Source organism: Chelon labrosus, assembly GCF_963514085.1.
Source record: "Chelon labrosus genome assembly, chromosome: 3".
NCBI lineage: Eukaryota > Metazoa > Chordata > Actinopteri > Mugiliformes > Mugilidae > Chelon > Chelon labrosus.
The window spans coordinates 9255986-9272374 of NC_140339.1; the positions used below are offsets into that span (position 1 = coordinate 9255986).

The 16389-nt window shown below is 40.9% G+C and overlaps 1 protein-coding gene across 1 annotated transcript in view; it reads left to right on the plus strand.

Annotated features, from left to right (window-relative positions):
- Nucleotides 1-5333: 5333 nt before the first annotated feature.
- Nucleotides 5334-16389, plus strand: part of LOC311485816 (E3 SUMO-protein ligase PIAS1-like) — a 57628-nt gene continuing 46572 nt past the window's right edge. The window contains exon 1 of the mRNA XM_084541454.1: nucleotides 5334-5501. Within this exon, the coding sequence (XP_084397580.1) occupies nucleotides 5478-5501 (24 nt within the window). The 5' untranslated portion in view covers nucleotides 5334-5477. The remainder of the gene's footprint in view (nucleotides 5502-16389) is intronic.

Below are 16389 nucleotides of genomic sequence, written 5' to 3' on the forward strand. Positions count from 1 at the left end.
AAAATAAATAAATAAATGTTGTGCCAAAAACACGAATGTCCAAGTCTTGACGTCAGGTAACATAACCAACAAACACAGACAGTGCTTCCTTTATCTCTGTAAAGTCTGATTTCATATGTTTTATATTCAAAAATTCAGGGTCAGAGCAAACAGAGACAGATTCATTACAGATTGTTTAAAATCATCAAACAAATGCCGACATATCTTGACATTTAGTCTCTAGTAGGGATCCGAAGAATACTGACAGGCTATATTTAAAAGCTTTAGGAGACTTATTCATTCATTCATCTTCCGTAACCGCTTGTCCTGTGAAGGGTCGCAGGGGCGGCTGGAGCCTATCCCAGCTGTCATCGGGCGAGAGGCAGGGTACACCCTGGACAGGTCGCCAGTCTATCTCAGACTTTAGGAAACTCATCACATTTAAACAAATCTAGGTTGAGATTTTAAATGTTATTTTTGAGTCAGTTAAGTCCAAATTTAATGTGCTGGGATTTAATTCCCACCATTTATGTTTTAAAATTGTAAAAATAAGTAAGAGGACACATCTTTCCTCAGTCCTGTTAATCTGACGAAATCTTAGTTTAAAGCAACAAAAGAACATTGACTTTACTTCATTTTATCGCCGTTAACTCAGAATTAATATGTTTTATATATTAAAAGAAAACTGGGATCATATTTAGAATATAGGTGCACCTTCATATATTGGCAAACATGAGAGACAGATTCATTACAGATTGTTTAAAATCATCCAGCAGTAAAGGCAGAGATGTCCACATATCCTGACTTTTAGTCCCTAATACACAAGAAAGTAGGTTTTGTTTTCACACTACTCCCTCATCATAACTGAACTGATCTTGACGACTCAATTAGAAAAGGAAAGAGAAAGTCAGTCATCAGAGTACTGACCCACTGCTGTATTTAAGTTCAAGTCAAGGTTTAGTGTAAAAATACTCACAAGGTGAGTAAAAATCCTGCACCCAAAATATACTCATAATACTTTTACATTGTACTTAAGTTAAAGTAGTGTTTAGAAAAATGTAATCAAATTGTCAAAGATAAAAGTCCTCCTCATTCTGAGTGGACTCCTCTTTTATAATTTCTTAAATGATTGGTTTATTATGACAGAAGCTTTTAAATAAAATCAGATCATGCTGCTTTAATGTGTAATCAGTAGCCTTTATAAATTGTCTTATATATAAATACATCGTACAACCCACACAGAAGAAAAGGGTTTTTCCTTTGACGTGATTGTTACTCATTGTTCCTTTAATTTAGCTGTTTGTGACGGGTGGGAACATTTCCCACTTGTTTGTTGACTCAGTTGGCATTTTTAGGCAGACCAAAAAAATAAAACCAGTAGTCATTTTGTTTCCCCTTGTGGTTGTTTTGCAGACCGGGGCCTCTCTGTGTGTAGTTTGCATGTTGTCTGTGTGGGTTCTCTCCAGGTACTCCAGCTTCCTCTCACTGTCCAAAGACATGCTAGTTAGGTTAATTGGTGATTCTAAATTGGCCGTAGATGTGAGTGTGAGTGTGAATGGTTGCCTGTCTCTCTGTGTTAGCTCTGTGATAGACTGGCAACCTGTCCAGGGTGTACCCCGCCTCTCGCCTGATGACAGCTGGGATAGGCTCCAGCCTCCCCGCGTCCCTTCACAGGACAAGATGAATGAATGAATGAATGTGGTTGTTTTGCATCTATTTCTGGTTTGCTTGTTGTTGTTTTTTTATGGCCATTTTCCATCTCTTCAGGTTGTTTTGTGCCTTTTTCTAATCATTTTCTGTGTCTTTGCGTGTCTTTTTCATTTCACTTATCACATTGCACCAATTTGTTCTCTCTTTCTTGTTTCTTTTGTTTGTGTTTGTGCTTATTATGAGTCTAACCGTCCTTCAAATAATCCAGACTATATGAAGGTGATAATGATGAGTCTTGTCTTAGAGAGCTGCTGCATTTATGGACATTTTGGAGTCTGCTCCTTAAAGTGCTGTCAAAGCGTGCAGCATTATAGAGAAATTCTGCAGGACTATAGGACACTCATACAAGACGGCATTTATTTTAGCTAATGTACCAACTTCATGCAATTCCCAGCACAGCTTCAACTAATTACACAGGTAAAAACACCTGATGTTAGTCTATGATTTGGAAAGTAACTTAAGTTGCAAAATGGGAGCAGAGCAGAAAAATATAATAAAAACAAATCCACTGCACAAATAAGTATAACAATGAACTGAAAAAAATACTTTCCATCCTTGCTCATTATATTTTACTGATGTGATCGTCTCCAAAGTTTTGAAAAGGCACACTAATATTTGGGTTTACAATAATTCCTGAACTTGAGTTTCCATTGAGCTTCTACGGTCCAGCCCACCACAAACATTTCTGAAACATTTGTCTTCACTATGCTGAACGTCATAACCGTCTCTGCTTTTATGAAAATAAAGCAAGTGTACTTGTGAGATCAGCTCTGAAATCTAGATCACCGTGACGAACTGAGAGCGACCTCTCCACTCAAAATAAGTCCTTGTAAGATTTCAGAGAAGGTAAACATTTATAATTAAAGTTCAGGGAACAGTGGAGCCGTCTGGTATTAAACGAAATGAAAATATGATCCCGTCAAGAAAATAAAACTTGCTCTGAATGTTTCCAGCTCCCTTTCCCCTTTCTACCTTTCCATCTGCAATGGGGGTTGAATATCAGGGGACAAGTTCAAAAGCTTTGAAACAAGTGTTGACTCTCATTTTGGATCACTTTAGATATGAAACCTATTTATTCTCCTACCGCTCAACTCATATTATATGTTTTGTAAGCTCTGATGACAGCCTTAATGATACCCTCCGCTGCCCTGACAAGACCAGAGGAACGAACGGTGACATTTTATATCGCTTAGATTTATCACACATGGCTTCATGTGATAGCAAACCATATGTTTGTCAAAGAACTGTGAACTAAAGCCTGGTATTTCATTGGAAATTTAGTTAAACATTAGTGTCGGCCTTTGGGTCCTGTGACTTGAGGGAAGGGGCCTCTGTGGATCATCCCACAGATACTTGATCAGTTTGGGATCTAGTGAATTTGGAGGCCAGGTCAACACCTTGTGCTGTTCTTCATGTTTTTTTTAGTTGTTCCTAAACTGTTTTTGTGTCTGTGTGCCTGTGTCAGGCTGCATCCTGCTGGGGATGGCTGCTGCCATCAAGGAGTGTCATTGCTATGGGGTGGGGGTGCCTGGTCTGGTCTAGGTGGGTGCTACATGTCTAAGTAACATCCACATGAATGCCAGGTCCAAAAGTTTCCCAGCAGAAGATTGTATTGTCACAAGATGGTCAATGTTATTTACTTCACCTGTCAGTGGTTTTAATGTTCTGGCTGATTGGTGTACACTGCATCATTCTCGCCACCAAATTCAGTTTGAATTGAGAGCAGCTCGTTTTCAGTGTAATGTGAAGGGCGTATCGTGTATGTAACATGTTGATTGTTGAACAGTATCTCTGCTTGAGCTTTTGGACACATTACTAATTACAAATCCACTGAAGATGGTTTTAGACATAGTTAAAATAGTAAAAATGAAAACTGAGGTCTTTGGTTTGAGCAGAAATATTACTGAGGAGTGACATTGCTCTGAGCAGCAGTATGGCGTAAAGCTGCAGATGATTTTATTCAAGTCAAAGACAAATTATTTACATTTGTGTATCATTCATGGGCCTCTTTCATTATAACAAAGCAAACTTTATAATTTGTCAGACTTACTCTGATCTTCAGGGCGATTTCAGATTACCAGGAGACTGATCACAGGCTGGACTGAATATATTTAAATTGTTGTTGGTGAAGAATAATTGAATCCACATTACAGACTGATCTAAAGCAGATGTGTCTTCACGTTGCCACTAGTTCAGGAAATATGAGCCGAGCATGTTGAGGTGTGGTACAGATTTTATGTGGTATTTGTTGACGTTTCAGACGGATGAGATCAGATTGTTTGGATGTTATAATCAGAGATGACCCACACACTGAGTACTAATACTGAATAATAATCCATCTTAAATATGGACTCACAGGCATCGGCATCTTGGATAGGGATTGGTAATAATGTATATATGAGTAAAATCCATCCATCCCAGAGATTTTGAGTTCAGGGCCTTCATTCATCAAAGAAATACTTTGATGCTTAAAATGCTCCAACACATGAGCTCAAAAGGTCTTCACTGTGAGCAATAAGACACATTTATCAGGTGACGTCCTCCCTCTTAGAACTTTTAATAGAAAAAAATCAAGTTATCACACAACTGATTGGAGATATTTCCTTTTAAAAAGCCTTTACATTTCATTCTGCCCTTTTTCAAGAACATTTGTCACTTTTTTCCTCAAGTATAATTTTTAGATTTCATGTCAGGCATGATTAATGCAAGAAACTGGGATGACCTAATAAAAGCCACGAGCCAAAATGTGTGGGGAACAACATAAAGTTGTTCAAGTGTGGAGTCTTGACCTCCTTACATTTCTTTTCATCTTCCGCGTTCCTGGAAGCAGGTGAAGCTGCACCAGAAATACAATTTCCTCTAAGATAAGATAAGATAAGACATGTTTATTGATCCCAAGTATGGGAAATTAACTTGTCACAGTAGCACGGAATTTGTCAAAAATATATACAAAACAGTGACGACTTTGACTTCGTCAGGGGGAAATTACCAGGGGAATAAAAAACACAAGTACTGATTTGAAAAATATAAACAAAAAAATAACAACGCTTCGAAAATATATAGAGAATATAAAGACATTCTGTATACTGTGGTGGTGGAATAAAAAATAAAAAAACAGAGAGCAGTCCAGGACAGAGCCGGCCCGTCTGACCAGCTTGTTCAGTCTCTTTCTGTCCCTCTCTGAGCTCCCACTGCTCCAGCAGACCACTGCATACAGGATGGCAGAAGCCACCACAGAGTCTAACGCTGGAAACAGAAAAACAATCTAATATGCTCATAAATTATAAACTAATAGGGATCAAATGGAGGGGTAATTGGCTAGTCTGGAGACAGATTTCTGCCTCAAGATATTCGAAGAGGTTCATAAGAGAAATAATAGTAGCAAACTGACACATGCAGACAAGAAAGGAGTGCGTTGTTTTGCAAAATAATTTTAAAAAAAGGAATGGTGTGACATCATATTAAGTGAATGCACATTTTCTTCTTCAGTTCAATTTGTATCTGGTTTAAAATTAGTCTCAATATTGTACTTTTAGATCAGTTTGATCAACTGATCTAAAAAGAAAAGAGCAAGTGATATAACTTTACAATTAAGGTGGTTAGTTTCTATTCTATTCTATTCTATTCTATTCTATTCTATCCTATTGTGTTCTTCATTCTACAACATTCTATTGGCGAATTTCCTCCCGTCGTGCCTGTTCCTGAACGCCATATGCGCGTTCACGCGGCGCTCTGCGCGTCCCAATCATGTGACACCACCTCACCACGCCTGCGCACAGAAATACAAGATGGCGGAGAGTGCGGAACTGAAGGTAAGGCGCAGCCTGAAATCATTATAAATTTACTCGGTTGCGAAGCGTTTGATTGTCGAGTCACACAGTTGTTTGTCGGCGTAAGCCCCGGGGGGCTGAGATCCGGTCAGATTCGGTGTTTATCGGCCAAACGCAACCGGAAGTTTATTGAAATCCGCGGGCGCCGAAGCTCGCAGCAGCATGTTTATGTTGATATTGAGACGCGCTGGTTTGAACGGACCGTTTTCTCCAGCACACCAGCTGCTGGCAGGGCGGCATTCACTTTACAACCATCATATGTGTCTCGTTTAAACGTGAAAGCGGTGGTTTTATTTCTGTAGCATGAGAACTGTCTCTGGGGATGTTTACAAGAAAAATAAATAAATAACGTTAGTGTTTTTTAAACGCCTCCAGACTGAGGCGGCTTGGACATGACAGCAGCGTCCAGACTGTTGGTTTATGTTTGAAAACGCGCCACATCGAGAAAATATTATATTATTAACAATTACAAACTTAACATTTAACCACACACCATGTCCGAGCAGGGGACGAGAGTCTGGAGGTGGAGTAACCTGTTTAGTACTACCCATACCTGTTGATAGAATAAAACACACCTTAATGTAACGGTGCACCGGCGCCTGGTTTCCCGTTATATCAGCCTCATATCCAGGCTGTCAGTTCACCTAAACACCTGCAGGCATCGGAGGAGCACCTCGATGCACCTGGTTTGTTTTATTTTAGCTTAGTAAAGAACATTTGGATCAGATCTGCCGGTTATTGATCAGAGTCTTGGGCTATTTTTAGACTTTTCCCCTGGGTGCCTGCCAGATATCTGTGGATCTATACATGCTGCTTTGAGCCAGCTGCTGTTCATCCACTCACACTCTAAAAACACACCCACTGCCTCCATTGAAAAGCCAGATGTGATCTTATTATTTAGATTACCCGTTAAAATTCGTTTTTTTTAACCCCCACCTGCTTCTAAAACTTAAAACATTTGCTTGCTTTTATTTCTCGGTTTCACAGTCTAAATATGGAGGTGGGCTTGCAGCTTGCGATCACTCTCATTCGCCAGTTCATTAGGTTCACCAGTGAAAACTCCTACATTATAATGTCCTGCAACATATTTTGTCTTTCTGAGTGTTTTCATATTTTTAGGCTGTGTTGTTTTTAGCAGCCTCATTTTATTCAATGGGCTGTGATGAATAACAGAAACAGTGAATCAGTACAGTTTAACTGCACCATAAACTACATCCCTCCAAAAATTATCATACAGTTGAATTACCACCTTTTTTATGCTGCTTTAATACTATAACAGCCACGAAGGGAGATTTAGTGCAGGGCTGTTACATTAAAATGTACTAGTGTACCTAATGAACTGGCAGGTGAGTTTATAGTCGTTGTCAGTTGGTAAGAAAAGTGTCTAATAGATCGATATTAAGCTTTAAAAGGGGAGAAAACCACGGCAGATGTCACCAAGTCATCCACAAATTGTATATTCAAATCAATATTCAGTGTGAGACAAGAAAAGCATAAAGTCTTAAAGCTTCTATATTTGGAAAGAGGAATTAATTATCAAAATAGCATCTGACTGATTTGCTGCCAGTAAGTAACTCATTAGGGTGAACAAAGAAATACACGTATACATTTGAACTCTACCAAGGTGTGATGAGCATTTATTATCAGGTTTTTAATAGGACGATAGATCAACTGAATAACAAGCCATGACTTAATAACGAAGGTGTGATTTGTTGGAGTCTGCTTCTATTTAAATGAAACGTGGTGGAGATTTTTTGTCTAGACTGATGTTAGTCTTCCGTTGCGGAAGGTGCTGCAGGAAGATCTGACAAACTGGCTTCGGTGCTTTCTTTAAAATTCAAACATGTACAGTGTTTGTCCAGCAGTGACTTACAGCATCAGTGATTTACTGATGTCAAATTTGTGTCTAACTTGAGTTCTGGTGGATAAAAAAACCTAGAAGCGTTGTTTGGACCTTTCAGATCTGAAATTTGAGGCAAAGAAAAAAGATGAAAGTCTGACTCTAGTTGCAAGTTCACTTAGATTTTTACTCTCTGTTTCTGTCCCGCATGAGTGCATTTGTTAGAGCTTGGCTGAGGTGCTGCTGAGATGTTGTTTCGGACTTTTAATTCTGACAGGAAATATCTCCAACCTGAGCTCGACATAACTCCTGTGGAACGTTAAGACGAGAACCGGAGGAATTTTTCTTGCTTCTGTACAAATTCTCTTAAAGAAGCATGTGAACAAACATTCTTGTACGTCTTCCTGACTGCATTCTTTAAAAAGTATTTCAATTAAACAACTTGGGAACTGATTGAAGTTTTGGTTTGTTAGTTGTGACCAGTCAGGAGGTGATGGTCACTTCTGTGGATGTCATTAGTTCGTTTACATCACCGCGACACACCAAGCTCACGGTTGTGGCATTTTCCGGCGTCAGGCCGTCGGTGAGAGCCTGCAGCCTTCGTTTTTCCGGTGTGTCCCACATTGTTAACACTAATTGCTCCCCCATCGCAGATTCAACGTGCTGAATCTGCGATGGGACGAGTTGTGAGACAGGTCTCTGATTGGCTGTTCAGCTTAGAGAACCAGTGCAAGACAAGAAAAACAGAAGTAACCAAAATGATGACGTTCAAAGGCTGCAGAGAGGGCTTCTTTCATTTTATCCTTATCTAATCTGAACTTTTAAATACACAGTTTCAGAATGACACGATCATCTAAAACAAACTGTAGACCGACTGATTAGCATGATTCAGGAGAGGCCAGCTCTGTGTGTCGGTTTCTAGATCTTTCTTCCCTCCCAGTTCTTCTCTTCTGGTTGGAGAAATTTCCTTTCATGCAGCGTTATGTGGTGTAATCTTTGCGGTGTGTTCAAGTGCAACTTTATTCAGACACAGGCAACACGAGGTGATGTTACTGTCGACCTTTGTTTCTGGTTCTTTGATGTCAGTTTGGTGTGTCTGTGCCTTTGAAGAAGCATGTGAACATAGACTGAAACGTTCTTGTACGTGTTCCTGAGTGTATTCTTCATAAACCTTTTTGATTAAACAACCCGGAAAGTAATTGAAGGTTCAGTTGAAGGTTTGATTATCTTGGACCAGACAGGTGGTGGTGGCCACTTCAGTCGTTTGTTTCCACATAGATAAGTAGGTGATTGATTTTTGGCGAGTCTCAAACTAATAATTTGCCAGTATCACCCTTCTCAAATCTCTGGTGATGTTTTAAGTACTAGTGTTGCAGCACATCTCACATTTACCGAGCCCAGCGTCCATGTAGCCGAAGACAAGGTTCACACACTTAAACACACGACATAGATATTAACAACAAGATACGGATCAGGGCTGTAAAAACAGTTTGTGATGATTCACGGTACACCCACTATCATTTTAGCACAACTGTAAATAAGACCGAAGTCTGGCTCAGTATATCTTTAGGTTATTTTTTTTTCCTCTCTAAGGTGAAGGTTGTGTTCGCGTTTTGACAATGTTCACATTCTGTAAAATCGTTTACTGGAATCTCACAACGAATCCTGTTGGTCCACAGATTGAGAGCTCAAATAGATATTAAGTTTGTGACAAGATACAGATATAAAAAAGCGTCTAATTCTTAAAACTCTTATATTTTGCATATTTACTTGGAAGAACCAAGGAATTGATTATTAAAACGGCTGTTAATTGATTTACTGCCAGTCAGTAACTCACTAATCGTTTTCCTTTAACTGTACTTGTCTTTGGACTGGAGATCATTTAAATGAGAAGACAACTTTTTACTCACGTACAGATATTTGAACAAACCTAACAGGTTTGGTTTGAGGAATTTGGGTTTAACATTGACACAGTCAGGCATAACATTATGACCAACTTCCTAATATTGTGTAGGCCTCCCTTGTGCCTCTGAAACAATTGTGACTCATCAGAGAATGGACATGGGACTTCTGAGGGTGTAGTGTGGTGTCTGGCAACAGACTTTTGTTCGTGGAGGGCCTTTGGGTCCTATGGATTGAGGGGAGGGGCCTCTGTGGATCATCCCACAGATACTTGATCAGTTTGGGATCTAGTGAATTTGGAGGCCAGGTGAACACCTTGTGATGTTCTTCATGTTTTTTTTGTGTGTGTCTGTGTCAGGCTGCATCCTGCTGGGGATGGCTGCTGCCATCAAGGAGTGTCATTGCTATGGGATGGGGGTGCCTGGTCTGGTCTAGGTCGGTGCCACATGTCTAAGTAACATCCACATGAATGCCAGGTCCAAAAGTTTCCCAGCAGAACATTGAATTGTCACAAGATGGTCAATGTTATTTACTTTTCCTGTCAGTGGTTTTAATGTTGCGGCTGATCCGTGTGTTTATAGATTCTGGATTAGGACATATGTATATTTTAAGAAGCTTGTCGACATAGTAGTAGACGAAGTAGTTGACACACTTGGCATCGTCGATGGATCACGTATAATCGTTTAGTTTGTTGCATTTCGTGAACGCAAGCAGAAATGTTTGGGGCATCGTTGCTGATCACATTCTGGTCATTTCCACTGTCAGCTCAAGCTTTTATATTACTGAAGACTGTGCCATGATTCACTTTTACACCACTAACAGTAATGTATCAGCGATGGATTACTGCTCATAAAAACCGACACGTTTATGTTTTAAAGTTGCTGTAATGAGAATGATCCCCTCCTTTTGTCTGGTGTGAATAAATTCAGTGGTACAGGAGAATATTAAATAAAAGAAATGAGGCTCTGTAACTCTCGTACATCATCGTTTTATTGCTGTTTCACACCTGAGATATAGAAGATTATGCATCATTTTATTATAAATGTATCTTGCCTGTGCACATGCATCATGTTTTAGTTTATCAATTAATTAAATATATGCAGTATAGTTCTTTATACTCTAAAACACAGCTCTTGTTTGCTCTGTAACTGTTGCAATAAATTGGATTATTTTCTCTTTTTAGACATTTTAGATTCATCGTTTTTTCCATGAACTGGCAGGAAATCGTGTTCCCAGATCCAGATTTTTAATTTTTTTTTTTGTTTGGCCTTCAAAATGTCAGGGAGTGGTGAAGAACGTCTCCCGTCACATTTTCCTAACCTTCAAGGTGACGTCTTTAAAACGGTTCGGACCTCACACATACTCAGTTTGTTTAAGATATGCAGTAAACGTTTCTCAAAGTTGTGCTTGAAAACGACTCATATCAGCTCTGTTATACACCAGCAGGACAAAACATTATGACCACCCACGGATTCAGTGAATAACGTTACATAATGGACGTCACAGTCTATTATATGCTGTGTAGTCTTGTATTGAATGGAGGAAAAATGCGCTGGTGTAAAGACATGAGCTGTGATATTTGGACCTCGGTGAATCAGATCCTCCCCTTCAGTCTTGGCTGAAGAGGTGATATGCGGCAACCAATAGCTCACCTTGTTGAGCAGGTACATCAACTTAGGTTATAGTCCTCACCCCAGCCCTTTGCTTGCTCTTTCACCACGACATTTCTCTCCTCGTCTAATAAAGTCCCTAGAAGCAAGGATCCAGTGCTAAAGTCATAGCTTGTCCAGACTTCAGCAAAGACCCAACAGCACATTATTTTCTAATGTCACACTATCGGCGTTAGAGCAACAAGCTATTATACCGTTTCAGTAAAAGCCAACGATATGAAGCATCACCCTATAAATCAAACTTGTGATGACATAAACTTTTCTTGACGCTGCACTGACGCAGTGAAGGGTCAAACAATCATATGTGTTTGTTTCACCGAGTAATGCTGGAAAATCCCAGTGAACACCTTAATGACACGTTGACCAAGTCGTAGCTTTTGTCGCCCACAGTGTGAACCCAGCATTAGGCAGAGTCAGTCATACCAGTCTACCACAACATTAAAACCACTGACAGGAAAGGTAAATATCATCGACCGTCATGTGACAATTCAGTGTTCTGCTGGGAAACTTTTGGACCTGGCATTCATGTGGCTGTTACTTAGACATGTACCACCCTCCTAAACCAGACCAGACACCCCCACCCCATAGCAATGATGCTCCTTGATGCCAGCAGCCATCCTCAGCAGGATGCAGCCTGACACAGGCACACACACAAAAACGGTTCAGGAACAACTCAACTGATCAAGTATCTGTGGGATGATCCATAGAAGCCCCTCCCCTCAACCCATAGGACCCACAGGCCCCCACTAACAATATTGTGTTGCCAGACATGACAGGACACCCTCAGAAGACCCATGTCCATTATCTGATGAGGCATAAGGGAGACCTGCTCAATATTAGGAAGGTGGTCATAATGTTATGCCTGATTGGTGTATATTGGTTTGAACTGCTGAACGTTTTCTTCAGGGATGCCTTATTTATTTTATATATTATCATACTTAATACAATGAATTGGTGCATAATGCTGTGATGCAGTCATCTCAGAGAATATCTGGGCTTGTGGAAGCCTCTGATGTTGCCAGGCCTCCCAAACGTGTCCTGTTGCATTGCATTTTGTTTCACAGGAGTCCTGATCCGCCTCAGCTTCTTTGAACTGTCTCCTCTCTTCTCTGGAGCTGCTGCTGCTGCAGCCTGGCAATACAAATAACTGTCTGTGCGCTGGCGGCTTATAGGTGGAGACAGTCTATTTGTAGAGCCTGTGGCTAGGTTAATCCCTAATGATACAGGCCTCTTCTCCGCTCCCTTACATCCTTTGAACACCTGCCTATTTCTGTTATTGTCATTGTCATTATCGCTGCGGTTAATGTCTAGTTTACGGACGAATCGACGCTCACGTGGAAACTGACAAACTGCTCTCATGTGTTGGCGTATTTACAGCTGTGACGTGCACGTCTAGATGTGTTCTTTACTGTCGTGAAGCTTTTCAGAGCAGACACAAAGGTCCTGGATATGTGAAAATGTGATGGTTTGAGTTAAGATGCATGGCAGCGCGGAGCAGATGGTGCAAAGCCCACGGTGCGAAACATGATACAGATGTTGCATGTCTCGTTTGTTACAGAGATGTCAGAGGTGTTTAGCATTGAACCAGCTGGAGCAAACTGTTGGAGAGGGTTTATTGTCCTTTTCGGGAAAAGCCTTATGAAGATAACAAACTGGCTTTGTCACTTCAGCTGACAGGATGAATACGTTCTGCATGTTCAGCCCAGTCAAACCGAGCTCCATTATTTTGTCCTGCCAGAGCACATGTTGTCTGCAGCCATCGACTTTTTGTGTGGCTTTTTCTGAGACAGAGCCTTTCTTAACTCCTGTGGTGATTTTGTTGCACGGTCCTGTTGCCGTGGAAACATGTCACATTCGAGATGGACACGGGTAGGCAGCAGTTCGGCGCTCGATAGCGTGTTTCCAGCTGGAAGAGAGAGAGGTACTGGCGTTTTCTCTGGCCACCTTCCCGGCAGTGTTTTTAGTTTTTTTGAAAATTGGAAAATTAGAGAGGATTTCGCTGTGAATAAAAAGAGGTAAATAAAAAAAGTACCCCTTTATTTTATCCCGCTGCAGGCTGATGTGCTTGTTAGACCGTCTCCTTGAAGTTAATACATTTCTCCACCCGCAGCTTTGTGCATCTTGTGTGCAGAGTTAGCTGAATGGTCGCTCTTGCAATTTGTGACTCATACTTCACTTCTGATCTTGAGTTTTCTTGCGTTTTAACTCGGTGCAGGGTGTTAGACATCATGTTGCCATCGATGTTTGATCGCTACATCACAGGTTTCACAAATGGAAATAGTTCTTTTTAAAACTATTTGGGACCTTTCTGCATAAATTGTGTTTTCTTGACACGTATGGCATCACATAGAGAGTTCCTCTAAGACACTAATCTACTTTCTTGATTAAATATATTTAAGATGTTATATTTAAATTCTGGAGGTTTGACCAGATGTCTGCAGACAAGGAAGCTACCTCGGTGTCAAATTGTCTTTCTACATTGAAGGACAAATGAAACTACATGTAAAATCACATTAGTTGAAAAGAAACACTCTTGGACTATATGCCCAGGCATTCATCCGTCCTGACAAATAGTATCCTCTTGTTTAATGTCATACCATTGACACCTGGTCAACTGGTCAGCTGGTCAAGGTGTTTCTCTTGAGCCCTGAGCCGTAAGCTTGAAGGGTTAAAGGCTAATAATAGACCAGAGCTTGTTCCGTTGCCTCTTCGGTGACCTGTTACCCGAGGGAGCGCAGCTTAAGACACTGATTCACCGAACACTCCTCACTCTTCAGGAAGTAGCCCTCTGTGAGCAGAAAATCCCTCTGCATATTTAAGAAAACAGATTTGTCTGCTTTGCTTGAAGAATTGAGTTAAATGAAAATGTTGCAACGATCCAGTGGTTTGCGTCTGACCTGTGGTTGATTCTATGAACATCCACTTCACCTGACTGTGACTATTATGCAAGAAACACATGTGTGGGAAATGATCAGCTGTGTGTGCTGCTAACACGTCTCTGAAAGAAACTTCAATATTGATTTATAGATGTCAAAGATTTCAAAACAGGTGCCAGTATCAAAAGTGTGGGAATTGGTTAAGCAGGCACCTGGTAAGTTGACTGCTTACTAAAAATGAAACCACCCAGCACTGCAGCACAGCCGCTATGCACAAACACATCGACAACACTGGTTTCTAGTGCATTTGCAAGTTGTAATCAGTTTACCTCTCCAAAGATGCACCTATAAAACTAAAGAGTGCACTTCCATTAACTTCACTCTCTGAGTGGTTGTTAGCAACATTTAGCAGACAAATATCAGCTCAGCACAAGTCAATGAAGTGGAATCATAACACTCTCTAAATAATGAGTAATATAATAAATAACACGTTTCCTAATTACACTGAATTAATCTGAACTTTTGTTGAATGGTATCATTAGGTGAACGTTAAAGTTTGAAATGGATTCTGTCAAGTTAAAGTATGTTATTATAATTATGTTTGAATGAAGGTTTAATAGGAGAAGTTGTGTTTATTGTTTAGTCCTTAACAAAAGATCCATCAGCTACATGAATAATTATAGATTGAAAAAACTATTTTTATTGCAGCCCTAATTATTAGTGGCTGGTTAAAAGTTAAGTTGAGATAAGATTCGAGTGACACGGCAGCAATGGAATAAGAAGACGGTAAGAAACATGAGCTAAGAAGATAACAGTGTAATGATGTCTAATCATAACGTATCATAATTTATTGTATACAGATTGCACGTGGTTCTGTTAACGGCGTATAAAAATGACCTTTAGAATTTTCTGTAGAGCTGGCACAACCGTTGCAGGCTCTGAAGCATGAAGACACATTGCTGAAGCTGCTGGGATCTTGTGACACGGCTCATTATTAAGTAAGGATGCATAGATTAAATATTACGTTCTTATTCATTTTTTTTTTTTTAAATGTACCTGTTAAAACAGAAATATTGAACAAGGGATTAAAAAAGCCCTAAATTCAGGAGCAACCAGGTGTCAGGTTTGATGTGAGTAAAACTAAAAGTTGTGGTGTGATGTGTCCTCTTCCTGCCTTTTTATGTGTAGTTGAGGAAAAAAAAAGAAGATGCATTAAATGACCCTTTTCTGCACCGTGTGTCATTGTTGTGTGATTTCAGCAGAAATAAATCCTCTGCTGTACTGAGATCCAGGGCAGAGTAGAAATTTATTGGGGGGGGGTTTCATTCAGCACACACCAGCCTGGTGCTCCCATCAAGGCGGCCTTCTTTCTCTGAATGAAGCTCAGGACTGGACCAGGGTAATGCAATTGCAGCTCAACATGAGAGAGACCGCTCTAATGGTAAAAAGTAATCTGTGCTCTAGACTCCACCGGCAACATGTTCGCTGCACAGGCTGCAATCTCTGCTGCTCCCCTTCATCTTGATGTCTCCCGACCTCTGCCAACTCTGCAGGATTAGGAGGGTGCAGAGGAGGGCGAGTGCAACTCCTTTGAGTCTTTCTGCTCCTCTTCATTTTCTCTCCAGAGCTGTGCAGTGGGAGTTTGCTATTTAATGTCTTTGTTCTTGGACTTACAGCTTCTGTTCGTTCCCTTTTTCTTAATTATTTTTGGTCAGGGACAATCAAAGAGGTGCTTTGCTACCACTTCTCCATCACATTTCTTTGTCAGATTTTTTTTGCCTGCCAGCTGTCTTTATCTGCCTTCCCAGCAGTGAAACTGTTGGGTTGCTACCAGCAGCATGTACCTGCACCAATCTGGCAGCGGATCACAAACATCCTTGTCGTCACAACTTGTGGCGTTCAGCACTGAAGGGAACTGCTTTTAGATTCGCTATCTGCCCGTGGCAAGCTGGGACTAGACCCCAGTAGCCTCAGGTGTGGTGGCACCACATTTAACGTACTAATGATTAAAAGACAAGTCTGTCTCATCTCAGTCCAGCTGGGTCGCTTGAGCCGATCCCGCCGGGAAGAAATAGCCTCATCCATATTTTTGTCCCAAATTCAGTCTTTTGTTTGATCCTCAGTGCGCGCAGTGGTTTTGATACTACAGAGGCAGGAGGGAGAGAAAACAACAGGCGGAGGTATTTCAGAGTTAAGCCTGAGTCAGAGAAGCTGGAAGGCTAAGAGGTGGGGGGATGGGAGGACAAAGATGGGGGGGGGGGGGGGGGGGGGCGCTGGCACTCAGTACAGAGCCCTCTAGCTGAGAGTGGGAGCTTTATATAATGGCCAGGTAGTTTGCGAGCCCCCCCCCCACACCCCAACCCTCCATCCGCCTACACAACCTCCACACACCCGCACACAATAACACACATCCTGCAGAACCTTTGCAGAAACTGCTTGGCACAACATTATTAGCCTCACCATCTCCTCAGTCTCCAGGGACTCAGAAGAACTGCATTACTGTTCACATCCTAAAAACCAAGTAAAGTGCAGCGAATTTTTAGCTCTGCTAGCAAACATGGAGCTTAAATGGATACGATATA